Here is a 15,795-nt window from a genome sequence, read left to right on the forward strand (position 1 = left end):
AGCAGCTCATTTCATCCACTTAATAAAGTGGCTAAAATCTGTTGTATCCATGATAAACTGTAAAAATGTTGCTTCTAAGCTGGACTCACATGTACTGTATACGTTGAGTCAACACTCAATGGTGGGCTGGTCTGACACGTGGTAGCTTACAGATGAGAGCAGAGCAGTTTCTGTCATGGCTAACTATGCAGCAAATGTTGGTAATGTTGCAAAAGTGATGAACAAACTTGACACGCTACATGTGATTTGGGCTGCAGCTCGCACTGATGCTTGGAAGGTTGAAGATGGCTAAACCTCTGCAACGACCCTACAAAGCAGTTTGTCAACACTTGATGTTGCACCATTAACACATTTACTCACACACGTCCTGTCACTGCTTGACAGTGTGTGGGTCTGACACTTGGTACTGGAGGTTAACTGAACACTGTCTTTTGTCTAGCAAAATTTGCTAATGTTACATTCTCTTAATAAGATATATAGGTTAAATGACCACTAACAAGCTAAAGTATAGGAAATTCTAAGGTATAAATGTTAATGAAATTAAAAACATTTCATTAGTAAACATTTCTTATAAGACTTAAGTACAACTTTCTTAATGTAGTTTGTTTCCCTTGTTATAAGGCACATTTCAGTCTGAAGGTGGCTGTATATTTACAAGTTAGTATTCTAGCCAAGCAACATTTGCTTACCCCATTGACAGATTATTTGTCTTAAAACAAGGAAATTCTAATCATTTTAACAATATTTGGACTATTTCCAGTTGGGCTGTTTTTGCTGCTTTATTTTGTCTTCACACAGCCTTTGGAAACTGCTCATTCTCCCACACCAAAGTCCTGCAGTGACACAGGAACCTCTGGTCTACTGCTGCCTCCTTTGGTGTCGTTTAGGTAAATCTGAACGAGGGATTTCAAACACTGAAGCCAGAAGAACTTACTAATGGAGCCAGTAGTGCTGTGATGTAAACCATCTCATATTAAATAGACAAAAATACTTCCATAAAGCCTGAAAGTTGACTGCAAACATTTGCCTGTATACTGAAAGCATGTGCAGTAAAGAGAAGCAGAACTGCCCCCCCCCCCCCACCCCCAAAAAAAACTGAAAAATGAAGAAGATTTTTACCTGGAAGGCGTTGCTGGCAAAGCCCAACCCCAGCTGCCTGCACACGACCATGGCCTCCATGGTCCCCCAGCTGTCACTGCACACTGTGCCCCACTGCAGAGTGCCATTCTTCTCCGCCAGGACCTCCACGCGACCCTCATAGGGGTTACGACCACCGGCTAACCTCAGCTGAGGGCAGAGGCAGACACATGCGTCTTACGGTGCTATAAACAAAACGTGTTTGATATCCATGCAGTCGATTGAGTAACTCACTCTGTTTTGGAAACCCATGGCAGGAACATGACACCTGACAGCTGCATCCTCCTCGTGGCTGCAGCCCACAGACTCACGATTGAAGAGGCACTCAGTCAGCGACTTCTCAAACCCAGAGCATTCCACCTCATTCATGTGGACCGGCCCAATCCCTGCAGGAAGATAATCCCAACAGGCACATTCAGTGTTTTCATTTTTGTTGAATTTACAATGTATATGTTTAAATAAAACAGGCTGGATACAGAAAATAGTCATCTATTTCTATTACTGCAAAGAACAAATCTAAATGAGTTGGTTTTCTCAGTAGTTGTAGAAAAACACAGGCTGATGATTCCTAAGTGAAACACCAGCATCCTCGGTCTGCCAGAACAAATCTGTCCAAAGACAGATGTAAGATTTCCCCATGTTTCCTAGAATTTAATAGCAAAGGGAACAAGCAGTCATCAATGTCACATTAAGAAGAGACACTTGAGGCTTGTCTTCAGAGTTTCCACACTAACATTTGTGGATACTCCGGCCCTGCTACTTTTCATCCCATGGGACTGAGCAGGAGTGAGCTCAGAGACTTCAGTCAGGTGGCAGCGACTGAACAAGAATACATTTATGACAGCAAGAATGATTTCCAGGTTGACAGACGAATGTATGTGTCGGTATGTAATACATTATATGATGTAAAACAATCTGTAGGCCAAGAGCAATGAACCCAGTATTCTTAGAACTACATGAATATTATGCAAAGTGGTACATATTCATTATCTACCATACAAATCTGGGAACCACCGCCTAGTATGCATGTTAAAAAAACCTTGTGGACTGTCCAACAAAGAATTCCTCCTCTGAAACTCATAAAGTGTATTTTTCTTTCCTGGAACAGTTTGTGCACTTCTGCGTTTTGATGTGAGAACAAAGCAGAGGCGAAAAAATGAACATATTCCAATGAACATATGCTTCTTATAAATGCAGAGCTATATCACATTTCGCAGAATCAGACTCCTAAGTCAAGGTGTGAACATTAGCACAGTAATCCATACTCCCGCTGCATAGATTAGTGCTGACCGAAGGTCTGGACTGATTAAAGTGTGGCACAGACAGGTGGTGATGCAGAGGTCATTTCACATCTTTAGCTGGGAATGAATTTTTCACTGGATAAATAAGAAATGACATGAAAGTGAAAAATCTGTCAGAGTTAATCTGGGACTAATTCATTTATCATCAACATGACTAATACATTGCTATCTGTCATGATGACCAAGACAGCTGGTGGTGTTTAGTTGTGTTGTGTCAATGTTGTCTTGTGGTTTTATTTTGAAATTTCTCTCTCCTCTCGTTTGAGGTAACTTGTGTTTTCCTGCCAGTCTGATTGTCTGCCCCGCCCTGATTGTTTCCACCTGGTCCCCATTACCGTGTGTATTATGGTCTGTCTCCCTTTGTCTGTTGCCAGTTCGTCTTGTCTTGTGAACCAGAGTAACTCCTAGTGCCTTCGTCTTGTCATGCTTTATCAGTATTTGCTCCATGCCACTGTCTCGTCAGGTTTTTGTACTTTTGTTTGCTACTTTGTCAAGCTCTTATTTTTCTAGTAGTTTTTCCCCTAGAAATAGTGGTTTTGCTTCTTAGCTTTAGCTGTAGTTTTTCACTCTTAGGATTTTTTTTTTTATGCACTTTAAAAATTTTGTTTATTTATTTTTAACTTCCGTCTCCCGAATCGGCAATTGGGTCCAACTCCTTGTAAGAGTTTCTGAAATACTCAGATGAGACTGTGCCCAAATTCCCTGAGTTGCTACCATATGATTGGCAGATCAGATATTTGTGTTGATGGAATACTTCACTGATTAGCATTTAGCTTTGTATTACTAGAATAGAATAGAAAATTGTGCTTCCCAACCTCAGTTTCTCCTGAGTCGAGAAATACCTTCATTCTTTTCTTTGTTACGTGCCCACCAGTGACACTTGGTCCGAGGTTTGAAACTGCAACGCTAATTCCGCACTTTTTAGACGCCCTCGTAGGGGGAAGGGACCTCATTCTCAGAATGTAAACAGGGTCCGCCATCTTTGCTTACAGTTACGCTAACAGGACCAAGTATTACTGGTGGGCACGTAAAGTGCCTTAAGATAATGTATATTATGAATTGGTGCTACACAAATTGTAATTGAATTGATTGAAGTGACTAAATTTTACCTTGTCCCATTCGGCCTCCACTCAGAGCCTCTTTGGCGCTGCCAAATCCCAGCTCTCGACACACCACAGTTGCAGCCCTTATGTTCCAGTTGTCGTCGCACACTGTTCCCCACACGCCGTTCTTCAGCACCTCCACTCGGCCCTCGCCTATCATAGCCCCGCCTCTTAGACGCACCAGGGGTTGCTAGGGAAACAGTTCACAAGTCAGTGAAAATAACACAAAAAAGGAACAATCATGTAGATTATTATTCGGGGCCCTGGTTTATGTTTTAGTGGTGTTTTTATTTGAAGTTTCTACTTCTAATTAGTTTTAAGAACTGAAAACCACAAACCAACCTCAGTTAACAGGACTGCAGACACTGCAGACACTGCGCCTTCACAAGAGCAAATCTGTGCATTATGTAGCAACTCATTTAAAGCCAAATCTGTAACAACAATTTTAAAATGGCAAAGGAATAATTTCCAAGAGATGTTCAGTATATTAATTGAATACTGTTATGACCCTCAGTCTGTTTAGCACTTTAAGTTCCGTTTCTCTCCTTTAAAAGTGTCTGTGTGAGTGTGGTTTTTCATTCAGGACTCTGTATGGGTTTTGAAGTTCAGTACCCAGCTCGAAGTGTGGTAAGTACCATAAAAATATTGAAGTTCAGTACCCAACCCAAAGTTTAGTAGGTACCACAAAGGTCCTGAAATGTGATAACAATGTCATTCAAGCGTCTTTGAGTGTCCAGAAAAGCGCTATATAAGTATGATGTATTATTATTATTATTATTATTATTATTATAACGAGCCTGAAGTCCAGTAGATACCATTTAAGTATTGAAGTTCAATACCCAGCCCTACCCACTGTGCCACTAAGTAGGTTAGATCTGAGGACCAGTACCTCCACTCTGTAGGCCTTCCTAAAGCCCACGCTGACACTGGGAGCAAAGGCACGACCAGGCACGCAGCTGACCACGACAGGCATGCCCCGTCCGCAGGTGCTGTTTCCCTTCAGCTCGAGCTCCCTGCCCAGTTTACAGTCGGACAAGTTGGCCTCGTTGCCGGTGCAGTTGACGGAGAAACCCCAGTAGTTCTTCTTACGACGGTTGGCCAACAATCTAAAAAACACATAGAAAGACATTTAAAGCAACACATGCTGGAGTTCCCACCTTACATTGCTATTATTTGTGTAACATCAGACTATGTATTTAATGTACGGTGTTGGTCTCACAGATAATTAGCAGTCATGTGTATGTGCGTAGGAACCTTTCTCTGATGAGTCAGGTGTTTCACAATGAAGGGAGTTTTTTTTTACAGCTGATGCCACAAAGTGTTGGAAGTTACATGCCTGGATGTTGTTGAAAACTATACCCAATTAATGGACACCAAGGAGTTTTGTGAAATTAAATAAATAGACTTAAAGGTTTGACTGCAAGCCTGACTCAGACTTTGATTCATCAGACACTTATCAAGTCATTGTTGTTCATGTGCATACCTGCTAACCATTCTCTTTCAACCATGTCGGACTTGACAGAATGATCAAATGAAGAAAGACATTCTTCCATTCTGTCATAGGTATCAGTTCAGACTTGCTTAAGTCTTAAGAGACTGAGATTTACTCAGTCTTTTTTATGCTGAGTTTCAGCTAAGTAGAGCTGAAACAATTACTCGATTAATCGATTATTAAATGAATCAGTCTGATTGTTTTAGCTTCATAAAAGTGAATATATTCTTTGTTTATTTGCTCCATAATAACAAAGAAATCATTAAAACTGAATCATTTTGGTTTATGGACAAAACAGGACATTTATGGACCAAAGGATTACACGATTAATCGTGAAAATAATCGACAGATGAATTGATGATAAAAAACAATCGTTAGTTGCAGCTCTAATCTCAATGATGGACGGTAATGTGCTGCTGCAAAGACTGTTTTCTGACATTGAACACATCATCCCTTATTTAATGAGCTGACTCAAGTCAGACAAACAAGTGTTAATTATAACAATGATATAATATCCTCTATGAGGATTTTTTACATTAAAGGTCCAGTGTGTAACATTTAGGAGGATTAATGGGCAGAAATCAAATTTAATCTCTATAATTTTGTGTGTATAATCACTTTAAAATAACAAAAAACATTTGTTTTTTGTAGCTGCACAATAATGTGTTCTTTAGTGTGTGTTTAGCAAGTTTACTTAGAAAACTAAAAATGACACCTTTTCTGGCATGTGAGGGCCACTGTAGTCTGCAATCTACATTTCTAAAATTCAAAGGAATGAAAAGCACAGTTTTGTAAGGCTACATCGCATCTGTCAGATATTTTATTGCTCTTTCTCACACTTCACTAAAATATTTCGGAGCTGTTTCATGTGATTTATTTGTGTGAGGAATTCGACGAAGTCCCTTCTTTACCGAGAAGCACAATGGGCATATTGTTGAGGAATACCTTTCAATTCCCATGCCCCAACCTCACGGTCAGTAACAATGGACCTTGAAACAATCCTGAGCCTTGGAAGAGACACACTATGTAATGAAACCAGCATGAGCGACATTTACAGCCCTTAAATTTCCTTCAGCTTATCCAGATGCTGAGAACAGAATGAAGCTCCATGTCCGTCTGAACACAAGGATATTTTGTGGTCTGGGAAATTTAAGGAGATGACAAATTTGACTGAGAGTTTTTAATTGTAACGCACTGTTTTGGGCATTGCTCTGTGAAAACACCGAATAAGAGACTGAATCTATGAGAACAAAGCAGCATCGCACACATGAAAACCACACGCGCTTTTTGATCCTGAGTGATAAAAACAAAAGTAAAGGGTTTGCTTTGATGCGTAAGATTAACATAGAATCACATGAGGTTTTGTCTGCCAGAGATTTGAAAAAAAAAAAACACACAAAAAACTATAAAGAAATATTTAAAGTCTCCTTTTTTTCTTTGATCTTATGTGAACATCTGCATGATCTGGAGTTGACAATGGTCCAACCACTGGACCGACTGGATGCTCAAAATGAGCACATTAGGCTAAATTAATATGAATATGTTGCCACATTTATTATAATAATAATAATAGTAATAAACTTTATTTTCATAATACAGTTACAAAGTGCTTCACAAAATAATCAAAAATACTAAACATACATAATAAATAATAATTCCTTCAGTTTCAATAGGGTTATTGTGCACCTTGTGCACTTGGACCTTAATAATGACTAGAATTAGGTAAGATCTGGAAAACTTTTAAGTTTAATTTAAAGGATGCTAGAGGAGTTCCAGAGTTTCTTACTTCAAAACTTTCTGTCCCCACTTACTTCCAGGTAAGAATTTGAAACAGTTAAAGGTAGGGTTGGATATCCTGGAAAAACTGTTTAATACATTTTGAATTTCTTGAGACTTCCCTCTGAAGCCACGCCTCCAGAGCCCGGGAACACACAACCAACAGGATTGCTAGCCTGAGATAGTTTTTGCAATCACTCACAGTTCCGACTTCCAAGTTCCGATGAAAATGGAATGCAACATTATACTGGGATAAAATATTTCTCATATACCGAGAAGCCAGACCATTTACTGCTTTATAAGTAATTATACGAACCTTACAATCAAATTGTAAAACAAACTTTCAAACCATTATAAAGAGGCTATTATTTCTAAAACCTATTTTCTTTTCATTTAACTCAGCCTGAGCAAGCCAAGTCATAAACGCGTTATCCTCCACCACACAGTCAGCAGACAGAGATCATTTCATGTCATTATTTTCTCATGTGTTTGGAGCATCTGCTTTGTTTTGAACCTCTGTTCCCGTGTTGGCAGATAAAAAAGTATTACACACAAATTGTTCTCGGAAGTCGCTGGCTTTATTAAGCCACATACTGGCCATGGTATTTACGCACAGTAGCAGATGATCACTCAGATGAAATAAATTCAGACATTCAGAGGCTAGTTGATATTCATCCAAGACAGTGTTACTGTTTGTCTCCATGAAAACCAATCAAAGGAGCAAAAGTAGATGATACAAAACTTGTGAGACAATTTATCTAAGCACATCCAAAACAGCTTAGGGGGAAGTGATCTGATGACTCCACATAGTGTCTGGGGGAAAAAAAGTACCATGATACTCAGTGATATATTATTTTGTCTTTTAGAGGCTACTGTATCTTATGATGACCTGTATGCACATGGCAGGTCACATCAGAAGGAATATACAGGACACTTTTGAGAGGAGGCCATGTTTGTAGTTCTGTCTTTTTTGCTTGTATTTAATCTGAAAAGTGAGGTCTGTCAATGTCTGTCAAGCAATACTATCAGACCTGCCAGGTGGCCGAGCTCCTGATGCAGATGGCTCCCTGTGACAGTGTTCCCTGTATAATTCTTCCATGCCCAGTCATATTAACCATTTTATTATTACCTGTTATATGTGATCACATGTTGTTTGAATTTGAATTTTTAGAAGTGAAACTGATTAGAGAGAATGAATCAAATGAAATAAAGCTTCAAATGTATTGCAATACACGTTCAAACCAATACATTCAGTTTCAATTGACGTTTTTGAAGCAATTATTCAAATTGTTCAATTCAGTTTCAAATAGAATGGTTCACATTCTGATTTAAAGAACTCAAATTCAGTTCCTGATGGCACAGATTGTGTCCCACAGAATCTGAACGGCCCTTTGAACTAAGATTCTCCCTCTTTTGGATTCTTCTATGCCAGTATAGGTCACTTGTAGTCTATTTTCCTTTGAATGGCAACATAATTTACAAAACTGACATCATGCTCTATTGAAGAAGACCTGAAACTAATGATTGAGACCATTAACTGCTCACGAAAATGTTTATTGATGTTATAAATCAAGTGAAAAGTAGAAGCAAATTTTCCTGTATAATTTTTGCAAACAGCGAAGTTTCGCCCTGGTGGTGATTCAATATATTCTTATTTCCCCATTAGCGCCACCTAGCGAACCAGAGGACTATATCCACGTGTCATATACAGTCTTTGGTCCTGCCCCAAATATCATGATGGGAAAACCTTATTAGATGCAGTCAAAAGAGTCTGTGTTTCACAGAGTATTGCACTCAGTGGTTTCCCAGCAGAGCCCAGCCGTTGTCAAAGACTTCCTTTTCCTAAAGCTGTGTTTGGCCTTTTGTCAAGAATCTCCAGGCCCAAGTCTGTTTATCCTCAGTGTGGAAAATGCATGAAGGGTTGTGTGATGACCACTGTAAACAACTGGCTTATGCAACATTTCCTAACATGGCTCTAGTGTGGTGCAATACTCCTAAATACACCTACGAGAAATGCAGTATTTTTAACATTTGAAAATGTTTGTTTTATAAAGGTATGTGTGGTGTACCTCAAAAAGGGATTCATGATGTAAGATGACTATTGTCTGAGCATAACCTTAGCTGCAATTAACGCAACTAAAAAAAGTGAATGTTTATGTCGGGGGTTTACCTCATGTTAAGACTTTCCTTAACTTTAATTGACCTTACTCAGACTCTGCTGTCAGCTCCAGAACCATTACTCACTTGTAGGCTCGGGTATTGAAGCGTTTATCCCCAGGGAAGCCGTACATGCCACAGATGACCTTGCTGTTCATCCCCGTCCACTCTTCGTCACATATCTGCCTCCACTTGCCTCCATCTTTCACCTCCAAAAAGCCCTCTGTGATGGGAATCCTTTTCCTGTGAGAGTATGTGGCCCTGATCCTCACGTCCTCCACCTGCACTGTCACACCCTGAGTCACAGAAGAGAGGGAACATGTCATCACACGGGCTGAGTACTGATCCAAATGAATGAAAACCCATATCAAGAGGAAAGGAATGGGACTTGGAACTGGAGGGGCGCCGGTTCAAATCCTGGGACTGGGGTGCCAGCAAAACACCCAATCCCCGACTGCTCCTGTGCCCAGCTTGTGTTCATATTATTGACAGGATGTAACTACTCTGGACACATTTACTCGTCCACTTGATATATTGTAAATACCATACAGCCTTATGACGTAAAAAGGGTTGATGATGCGATCTTTGTTTAAACATGTTAAGTGTTGTGCAGAGGCCCTCGCAGGTCTGGAATTTTCCCTCCATCTTTACTGCATATTCAGTTTCAGAGTGGCGATTTCAGCTGAAGCGGATCAGTGAAGCACAACAGGACAAATACAAGTCTGTTTCTTACAGAAGAGGAAGATTTACTGATTTACTGAGGAAACTGAATTTTAATACATTTTAGTCCCTGGTGTCTTATTTTTCCACGTACTGGCTTCTTCTAATATTTCCCGATTAATGCAACATTCCATTTACATCAGAAGTACAGTATTTGTGTGATGATGCAACCTGCTCTGAGGTTTCAGTATCTCATGCAGCCAAACCTGAACTAGCCCTTTAAATAAGTAAGCCATGAGACGAGAGGCTGACAGGGCTCTGACAGGGCTCTGGCTGGGTTGAATGTCTGCGGGTGGTCCACAGATGACTATAGGGGGCTGTAAAGCCAGTTGGTCAGACAGAGGGTTACCAAACACGGTTAGCATCGTGTGTCCTAAAGAAACCCTAAATCAGGAAGGAATGGTAACCTTTGACCTCTGGGACTTTACGGGGAAACAACTACCCAATAGCGGAATGATTGTTGATTTCCCTCCTGGAGCCAAGTGCTGCAGTTTGTTCCTGGCTGGGTGTAAGGTCACACTAAAGGTGCAAAAGAGAGTGAAAACTCTGTGGTATGCAGATGCTGATCTCAGTCAGTTCGTAACAGGGGCTTCTTTAAGTCTGAGGGGGAAAAAAATACAAATATTAATGCTTGCCCAGAATGTGGTTTCCTGAGATGGTGTCAGCCTAAAGGAATGTTCAGGCTCTGCAAACGCTAAAGACTGCAATGGAGGAGGAGTCATGACTAAGTGAGACTGTTTCTACAGTGACCCCCAGTACTCCCACTGACCGCAGCAGCTAAAATCACTCTTTCATGAGGAGATTACAGCATGACGGGGTGTTTTCCATTAGGTTAGCAGGACGTGACAGTGAGGAGACGTGATCATGATCACGGCTCCTGTATTCTCAGTCTTATGTCGTGATACACACTCACTGGACACTTTATATTTCAGCTTGTTAATACAAATGTGTATGCATCCAATCGCATGACATTAACTCAATGGACTTAGGGATGTACAGTATGACCTAAACGACCTCCTACAGTTCAAACAAAGCATAAGAATGGGAGAGAAAGGTGATTAGAGTGACTTTAAACGTTGCATGATTGTTGGTGCCAGATGGGCTCGTCTGAGTATTTCAGAATCTGTTGATCTGACGGTTGGTTTAGATTAGAATAGACTGGAAGCAGGAGGAAACATACCCCAGCTCCATCCACCCAACAGCACCATGATGCTCTCTAATCATCATGTTTAATCCTGTTTGATAAACAACAGAGAACTCTAGTGACAGCGAGTTTCATTTACATCCACAACCAAAGGGTTTTGAGAGAGAATCATCTGGAAAAAAAAGCAAATCCATCCAAAATGCCTTGTTAATGCCAGAGGTCAGAGATAAATGGACAGACTGGATCAAGATGATAGACGGGCACAATTCTCACAAACAGTAACTCAAATAACCACCTGTTACAACCAAGGTATGCAGAAAACCATATGTGAAAGCACAATGTGTAATTTGTGTCTATATAAAACCAAGACAAGGATGCTGTACAGATTCACTATGGGTAACGAGACAGTATAGTGAAGACATGCATTAACTATAAGAAGTAAATGAAAAACATACTCAGAGTTCACCTGATACAGAACATGTGATCATTCAAAGACGTCACATTATCAAGCCAAGCAAGGTGAGGATAAAACAGGAAGGGTTTACCACTTGCATTTGGCTCAGAGAGTGGAATCTGAACATGTGAGACTAAAAAGGAGAGACACCCACAGCTGTGATCGGTCAAAGTGTTTCGCCCTCAAAACTCAAACCGCCAGACGTAAACTCAGCGAATCCTGTTTGGCTAAATCCCAAAGCAATCCAGGAAAACTATCACTTCTACAGAACAAAAAAATGTACAATAAATGACTCTGAGGTGAATCTGGAGGTCTATACTTTTGAATAAGTGAAAGTTAAAACCCGAAATTGTTTGACATTTCACTAAATATTCCTTTTTTGCTTTCTTGTTGAGTGCTACATGAGAAGATTGGGTGCCTTGCTCAGGGGCAGCCCAGCCTTTGACCTGGTGGGAATTTAAATGGGCAATCCTCCAGTTACAAGCCCATTACCCTTTCATTTGGCAATGGGCAACAAAACCAAAGATGATATACAATTAACTTTTAATTAGCAGGATTTAAAGATGCTGGTAGGTGTTGGTTTTGCTATTTTATACAAAGCTGTTTCCAGTCTTTCTATTAAACTAAACGGCTGCTCAGATAAGCTTAATGAGTAAGACAGGAACATATACCCATGAGTAGACTTCCCATACTGCAGGTCATACTGAGGTTCATTTCCCACCTGAACATTCTCATACAGTTTCCTCATCATGCAAACTGTCATACTGTAGTGATTCATTCCTTCTGGGGATTTTTTTCTTCTAAATACCTTTCCTGTTCAAATACAGGCCCACAATCTTGTTCTTGTTTGTAAAACGAGCTACGAAAAAAGAAAACAGTCTGTATTTAGGCAGCTTTGACCATTAGTGAAATCTTTCCAAATGAAAGCAGACGTGTTTTCCTCAGCAGGCGCAGGACCCCCTCAGAATATACTGTAGATCTGTGAACATGAGACTGTGGTCTCGCCCGCGACTGACTAATGCTCCCACTTCTGTGCATTTCTTCCATTTTACTCAGCTGTCTCGCCCTGCTGCACGTTCATCAAACACGTGCCCTCAGACCCCCTCACTCCCCCCGCCCCCGCCTCACAATCTGGCAAGTATGAATGATAACCACGCCACAGTTAAGATGAAAAGAGAACAACAAGGCTCTTTGAAAGGACTTTGACATGGACCCCACCCCAGACTCTCTGCCTCACTGGCCCCCAGTCTGTTTGACTGACGACTGGATTTTCTTGTCTTAAGAAGTGAGTAGGCAAACTTGGCTCAGCTTAAAACTAGCGCGTAAATCTAGCCCAGTTACAGACTCTAATACAAACTCCTTAAAAACAAACCAAACCAGTTGGGATTTCATTCAAACCACTGTTTTTACTTGTTACTGGTAATTACTGTAGTGTCTGACAATGTTAGATATTTTATGCAATTTTTTATCCAAGATTATTTTTCTTTACGCACCAATAATTTGGCTTATTTTACTTTCTTGCGAATCTATTTTTGCAGTGCACATACTTCCTCATCCTGTGCAACTGTGTGCTACTTCCTGAAACACACAAATCTCAAAGTAATTCATAAATGACTACTATCACGTTGGGGATTTCTTTTAAATGCATTTCTCGTTTTAAAACTTGCTCATTTTAATGTGGAACATTGAAATTGCGCCCCATGTAGTTAAAGTAAAATTCTCATGTTCCTTTAAATATATCAGCCTCTTGGTCAACATACATACAGAACATACTAGACTGGAAGCAAGAGTACAGAGATACCCTTAACTCTGTCCCACTAACAGCAAAACAAAAGCTCTATAATCATTATATTTCACCCCTGTTTGTTTAATATGCACAAATAGACAAGTGTGTAGTTTCACCTTCTTTTTCTCTTTTTGGAAAGATTCACTTGCTGGAGTTATTTTGAGTTTTATCTTCGCCAGATCCGCTGACGTCCCATTAAAGTTGCAATTTCTGCGCTCCAGTATTTAGATATTCTTTTCCAATTTTGGGGAAAACATTCTCTCCCTGGACTCTAGTTATTGTACGGTGCACTGCTCACAGCCAAAAAATAGTCCAACACCCATTAAAGCTGTCATTTTTATGAGACAATATTTAGATATAAAGCCCAAAATATAATGTATTAACTTGAACTTTACAGGGGCTAATGGGAGGATATTTTTGCAGCTGGAAAGAGCTGGCCTATCTCTTTTTCTGTTCCAATTATTATGCCACGCTAACATAAGATAAGGTAAGCTAAGCTAAACTAAGATTATGCTAAACTAAGGGAGTGAGAGACAATAACAATAATAATTCAAAATCTTGTGTTCCTTGTAAAATATTGTTAGTTTATGTAGTTTACTATACAGTTCCAGCACAACTTGGCTCGGCATGGCTCGACTCCATGTCATTTTAGATGCAACACACACACACAAATGAGTGACTAGTGACTGTTAGTAAAGTAGTTGTTTTCAGTGTAACTATTGTGCAGTTTCACAATAGTGTTACCTATTTCTTTCTCTCTTCAGGAAAACCTTCCCTCCCTGGACTAGTTAAGGTGAGATTGCACTGTGCCTGTGCACTGTTCATACACAAAGATACTCCAACACATAACCTCCCACTAAAGCTGTCATCATCATGAATATTGTTAATGCAATATTGTGATTTTAAACTCCTATTGCTCACCCATACTGAGCAGTTCAGACGTTCCTTTTCACTTAAGTGACTCCCTCCTGACCAGACACTCAGTGGCCCTCATTTGAGTTTGAGAGCCTGGCTCATGGTACAGGTAAACAAAGATGATATACAATGAAATTTGAATTCATTTTAATTTTAGGAAGCCTAGTCATTAAATGTGGATGGATACCATCAGAATCTGTGTGGCTGCTACGCTAAGGTATCTTGTTTGAAACAACAAAAAACGAGAGTGATGATCATCTTATCTCACTCCATAAGTCACACACAGACAATAATTCACATCTACTGATAATAATAATAATAATGTCCTGGGCGCTGTGCAGCTAAGAGCAGCGCTGAGGCAACAGTGGGATCCAGCTGTTGAACATGTGCTGTCTGCTGATTTATCCACAAGAGCGCGAGAAAGTCTCAGGCCTCCTGTCCTGACATGAGTCAACCTTTTCTCCCTTCGTTCATTCTCCTCCCAAGCCTCCTGCATACATCATGTTGGACGCCAATCCAACTTTGTCTCGGGTTTCCTTCAGCTGTGTAGCATAGAATGTGAGGAAGTGAAATTCCTGAAAGGGGACACCATCGCGCTTCACGGAGAAAGAAGTCCGGCCTTTGGCCTGCGAAGAATCAAAAGACTTTTAACCGATGCATTGTATTATTACAACTGGTTTCTGGAGTCTTTGTGTTGATTCAACATCTAAAGTGTTTGGGTGAAGCAAACACACAGTGAATGGGCTGGTGGTCGACTGCAGCTGCAGATGTTTTCTCATCCCTTCAGAAATCTGTTTATAATGATGCGCGAGTCTCTGCATGCAGCAGTGGGTGATCTCTTGGTCACACTTTGTACACAGCAATTTTGTGTTTTTGGAAAACACACAGTAAATAACACTGAGGAGTTACTTCTAACAAACTTAACCAGGGACTTATAATTATCCTTGAATGACACAACTGTTCATAAACATTTAATTTATATAGAGCAGACTAGAAAGCAAGCATTCTATGGACATTTACATATAAACAGTCGAACACAGAACTAACCCATTGGCAGAAATGTATCCATAAATATGTTTGTATAAGTCTAAAATTGCTTTAAAACAAAAGCCTTTGTGGTTTTTGGTAGATGTTTCTACAGTAGCCTGAATGGACAAACCAGCCAGAGTGTGTGTTTTATGTTCTGAAGAGGGAGCTTACTCCACTAATGAAGATGAATGACGTACGTTTTTGGCATGCGACTGTCACCGTAGTTTGCTGACACACTTGGATAAGGGAAGGGTGAGCGGGGGAATCCTTCATTTGTTACAATCCAGATTACAATCCACCGTTAGATGTGACTAATTCTTACAAACGGACCCTTTCAAATAATGACCATTATTCCTGCTAATTATACAATCACACTTGCCACACAGTGGGCTGAGGGCCTTTCTTTGTGGACTTGTGCATGTTTTGTGTTGATGTGGGTTTTCTCCAGGCACTGGTTTTAGTTAGTTCAGTGTTAGGTTAATTGTAGACTTCAAACTGTTTGTAGGTGTGAATGGTTGTTTATCTCTCACCCAATGTCAACTGTAATTGGCTCCAGAACCACTGGGTTAAATTAGGTATCTGAGGGGAACTAGGACTGTGTGAGAAAAGTAGTTTTCAGCACTGAAAGCTTTGTTTTTCTTATATGATAACACGTCTTTGATTGACTGGTAAAAAATCTAGACATACCACATGTGGAAGAGGAAGCTGCAGTTTTCATTAATGACAGACTGATGTTCCCACTGCACTATCATTTGTGGTCAAAGCCAAACTTGCCAGTGTG

The 15,795-nt window shown here is 40.2% G+C and overlaps 1 protein-coding gene across 1 annotated transcript in view; it reads right to left on the reverse strand.

Annotated features, from left to right (window-relative positions):
• The window catches only part of loxl2a (lysyl oxidase-like 2a), a 40,087-nt gene that overhangs the window by 11,550 nt on the left and 12,742 nt on the right, over positions 1 to 15,795 (reverse strand). Inside the window, exons 4-8 of the mRNA XM_058631488.1 lie at positions 9,054 to 9,262; positions 4,431 to 4,647; positions 3,548 to 3,731; positions 1,372 to 1,523; positions 1,120 to 1,287 (exon numbers count right to left, since the gene is read on the reverse strand). Coding sequence (XP_058487471.1) covers positions 1,120 to 1,287; positions 1,372 to 1,523; positions 3,548 to 3,731; positions 4,431 to 4,647; positions 9,054 to 9,262 — 930 coding nt within the window. The remainder of the gene's footprint in view (positions 1 to 1,119; positions 1,288 to 1,371; positions 1,524 to 3,547; positions 3,732 to 4,430; positions 4,648 to 9,053; positions 9,263 to 15,795) is intronic.

The sequence above is a fragment of the Solea solea genome, chromosome 6 (genome assembly GCF_958295425.1).
Source record: "Solea solea chromosome 6, fSolSol10.1, whole genome shotgun sequence".
NCBI classification, from domain to species: Eukaryota; Metazoa; Chordata; class Actinopteri; order Pleuronectiformes; family Soleidae; genus Solea; species Solea solea.